Genomic DNA, 3,882 nt, shown 5'->3' on the forward strand with positions numbered 1-3,882 from the left:
GACAGGAGAACCGGCCTGGAGACAGAGGGACCCCGACGGCGCGGCAGGCAGGTCCCAGAACTGTCCCTAGGGGTTCTCCCAGAAGGCACCCTGCCATCTGCGCCAGTGCCACTGCCTCTGATCCTCCTGGACTCTCATCCGGAAGTGGCTTCTGGACCCAGCGAGCATGAAGGTGCCCCAGGATAATTATTTCCCATGGGAGCAGTCAAGAAGGGGCTGCCCCGCCCTCCTCCCAGGCGCAGGCGTGGGCAGTGCTGTCACGTGGGGTGGGGTGGTGCTCCCGGTGGGACACACCCTGAGCCCCTCAATCCTCCACCTACCTGCTGTGAGCAGTGCCCACCGGGACAACTGCCCATTGGGACTAGGTGGGGGTAAGTACGGATGAGCCACGGCTCTGCTGGGCAGCGTGGGGGGGGGGCTGCAGGCAGGGGCCAGGTGTGCTGCTCACACCTGGAGGGCGCCGCTGCTGAGACGGGTTCCCACTGGCCCGCCCGCCACACCCCGGACTGCTATGCCAGCCAGTCCTTATCTGACTTCCCCAGAAGTCGGCCCTGCCCAGAGGCTGGGAGCGTGTTGCTCACCTCCACTGGGCAGAACCCCAGAACCATGCCCTGGGGAAGAGGGGTCTTGTGAGGTGGTGGGGGCCAGCAGCAGGGCTCAGAGAAAGGGCTGGGGCCAAAAGCAGGCCACTCTGACACTGCCCCACACCCACCAGAAAGTGCTGGGTAGAGAAACGAACCTCACCCCAGACTTTGGGCCCAAATAACAAACACATGGGACACATCCCACAGGGGCCAGGCTGTGTGGTCAGCTCAGAACGCAGTGGTATCCCACAGACCAGACGTAGGTTGGAGACCCAGCTGCCCTAGCGTGTGCCAGGCAGACCACCAGGGGAAAGGATTAGACAGGGCAGCAAAGATGTACTGAGGATAGGTGTCCCCTCCTCCAGGAAGCCCTCCGAGACCCACGATCCCTGCTGAGCCCCACTCCTGCCTAGTCTGGGAGGGACTGTGGACCCTGGCGGTAGGCCTGGAGCCCAGGAGTCATGCTCCTGTCCTGCCCTCACCCGCACGCATCACTCAGGTCACTGGACAAGTGTTTATTGAGCACTGCCTGCAGCCAGGTCCTGTGCTAGACACAACCCCCGGTCCTAAGGACCGGCACGCCCCACCCTACAGGGCCTGCACGAGGGGAGGCGGCCGAGGCGGGTCTGTAGCCCAGGCCCAGTGGCAGCTGCGGCCTCTGCTGCGTGGTCTGGGGGACTCGTCACCGTCAGCACTCCTTCCCACTTCCACCGTCGCGGGGAGCGGGGCCAGGCCAGAGCGGGGGGCCCTCGGCAGGGCGCAGAGTCCTCCTGGGCGAGTATCTGGGAGAGTCCCAGCATCAGAGGGCAGCGAGGCCTCACACCCACAGGTCCCCCTTGTCCTCCGCCAGCTGCTCCCCGCAGCCCTTGTCGCCCGCCAGCTGCTCCCCGCGCTCCTCCTCAGGGAACTGGCAGCTGCAGGCGTCCTCGGCCGGCGGTGCCTCCAGGAGCATCTGGGTCTCTGCAGAGGGGCTGTGGTCAGCGGGTCAGCCAGGGGCCCAGCGCCCCCACCCCAGGGCACGACTGACCTGGGAGCCACAGTCGCTGCCTCCTCAGCTGCCAGATGTGCAGGCCGAGCTGGACCACAGCCAGGACCAAGATGCAGGCGGCCACGGCGAGGAGGCTGACACTGAGCAGGCAGTGCCGCTCGGCGGGTGGCGGCAGCAGGTGGCCACACACGGCGTCGTGCGTCCTGTTCCCGGGAAACATGGTGCGGAACCCAGCCTGGGAGCAGCTGGGACACGGACACAGAGCCCTCGTCAGCCCTCGGCCACCCAGCAGCTCCTGCACACCCCTGTCCTCCGCGCTGCGTGGGCGTCACCTGAAGGCCCCACCAGCACTCACTTTGCCCAGGGCTCACAGTGGCCCCCGTGGCCCCCAGAGAAGGTCCCTGCAGCACAGTCGACACAGTCGAAGCCAAACGTGAACTTTCCTGGAGACAAAGGGACAGATGGACGGGCCATGGGGCTGCTGGCTGGGCGTCGGCCCCCACGCGCATCCACTGGACAGAGGGCTCTGGTGCTCGCATGTCTGGGTCCAGGGCAGGCGTCAGTGGGAGAGGAAGCCTTGGGGGAACCAGAGGCTGTGACCTTGGGCTGTGTGGAGGGTCCCTGGGGGCCGTGGGGAGGACAGCGTGGGGCGGGGGCAGGCAGAGGGGTGGGGACAGGCAGAGGGGTGGGGACAGAGGCTGAGTAAGAGGCACCGGCAGGCCTCACGCTGGGCCGGCTTGGTCTGGTAGGCTGCCGGGCAAGAGGCCATGAGGGTCCAGAGGGAGGGGTGAGGGCCTTGGGGGAACCAGAGGCTGTGACCTTGGGCTGTGTGGAGGGTCCCTGGGGGCCGTGGGGAGGACAGCGTGGGGCGGGGGCAGGCAGAGGGGTGGGGACAGGCAGAGGGGTGGGGACAGAGGCTGAGTAAGAGGCACCGGCAGGCCTCACGCTGGGCCGGCTTGGTCTGGTAGGCTGCCGGGCAAGAGGCCATGAGGGTCCAGAGGGAGGGCTGAGGCAGGTGGCCCAGTTGGCTGGAGACGCTGCCCCTGTCCAACCTGTCTGCACTGCCCCAGCCCCTCCCCTCAGGTGCACGGGCTGGAGCTGCTGCTCATGAAAAGGGGTTGACCCCTGGCTCCCCCATGCAGATGGCCGGTGGGCACTCCCGCTGTCCCTCACAACCAGCCCTGAGGGGCACGAGCACCCTCCTTCGGGATGAGGGCCCAGGCTAAGAGAGAGAAGGACTCACCAAAGGGCCAGGATGGGGCTGGGCACTGAGCAACCGGCAGCTCCTGACCTGATGGATGCCATCTGCCCAGAGGACAAGCCTGTTCCCCTCACAGCAGTTAGCTGCCTTCCACAGCCACAGGCCACCGTCCGCACCCCTGCCCCGTGGGCTCTGGCTCGGCCTGGCTCTCGCGCCGTGACTCACCGTGAGCCCGCACCCGCTGGCCGGGCGGGCAGGGGTGGTGCTTGCAGGACTTGCACTGTGGGTCTCCGCAGTGGAACTCAGGCTGGACGCACACGCAGGTCCCCTCGGGACAGTCCTCGGCTGGGTGAAACAAGCCACCCCTCTCAGGAGCTGGGCCGAGCCCTCCTTCCCCTGGCTCTCGGCCCTCCAAAGGAAGGGGGGTCTGAGGGCAGGGCAGCCCCCAGCCCCGATCCACAGATGGCCCCAGGGGACAGAGGGCACCTGTCTGGGAGCCGGGACCCTGTCTAGGTCCAGGTTCCTCCCTCTGTGTCCCTCCTTCCTGGACTCCCACTTCCTCCACCTACACGGCCTGGCTGTGTCCCCCTACTGCCCTGGGTGGCTTTGACTCAGCATGTGACCAGGAGCTGTCCATGCTGGACACTGGAGTAGCCTGGGGGACCTTCCCCGCTCCGCATGGGCCCCGGCTGTCCCCTTGAGGGAGCCTCCTTGTCCCCACTACCGGCGCCACCTCCAAGACCTAGCAGGGTGACACTCTGGGTAAACTCCTCGGATATCTGTTCCCAAACTGGCACATTCCACCTGTCCCTCACGCACAGCCACAGGTCAGAGGCAGAGGGCAGGACAGAAGGAGCAGCTGCATCCCCAAACTGGGCAGGAAGTAGCCGAGGCGATGGCCAAGGGCTAACGACCCAGTCAGTAGGAGCTGGGACAGCCGCCTCTTCCTCATGGGAACGCAGACCCGTCTTGGGGAAACCTCCCGAACCCCTGGCCCCTGCACTCAGCCTGGCGTGAGCTGGGCGCGCATCCACCTCCCCAGGGATTGCGCCGGTGCTGCGGGCTCCGGACCCGGACAGTTCTCCGACAGCCCCCGCCCCCCGCCGCGT

General features: G+C 67.0%; 1 protein-coding gene across 1 annotated transcript in view; it reads right to left on the reverse strand.

The window, feature by feature from the left end:
• Positions 1-1,258: 1,258 nt before the first annotated feature.
• TNFRSF18 (TNF receptor superfamily member 18) overlaps positions 1,259-3,882 on the reverse strand; it is a 3,427-nt gene continuing 803 nt past the window's right edge. The window contains exons 2-5 of the mRNA XM_015588654.2: positions 2,999-3,338; positions 1,928-2,015; positions 1,612-1,817; positions 1,259-1,544 (exon numbers count right to left, since the gene is read on the reverse strand). Coding sequence (XP_015444140.1) covers positions 1,402-1,544; positions 1,612-1,817; positions 1,928-2,015; positions 2,999-3,338 — 777 coding nt within the window. The 3' untranslated portion in view covers positions 1,259-1,401. The remainder of the gene's footprint in view (positions 1,545-1,611; positions 1,818-1,927; positions 2,016-2,998; positions 3,339-3,882) is intronic.

The sequence above is a fragment of the Pteropus alecto genome, unplaced genomic scaffold, assembly GCF_000325575.1.
Source record: "Pteropus alecto unplaced genomic scaffold, ASM32557v1 scaffold700, whole genome shotgun sequence".
Classification (NCBI taxonomy): domain Eukaryota; kingdom Metazoa; phylum Chordata; class Mammalia; order Chiroptera; family Pteropodidae; genus Pteropus; species Pteropus alecto.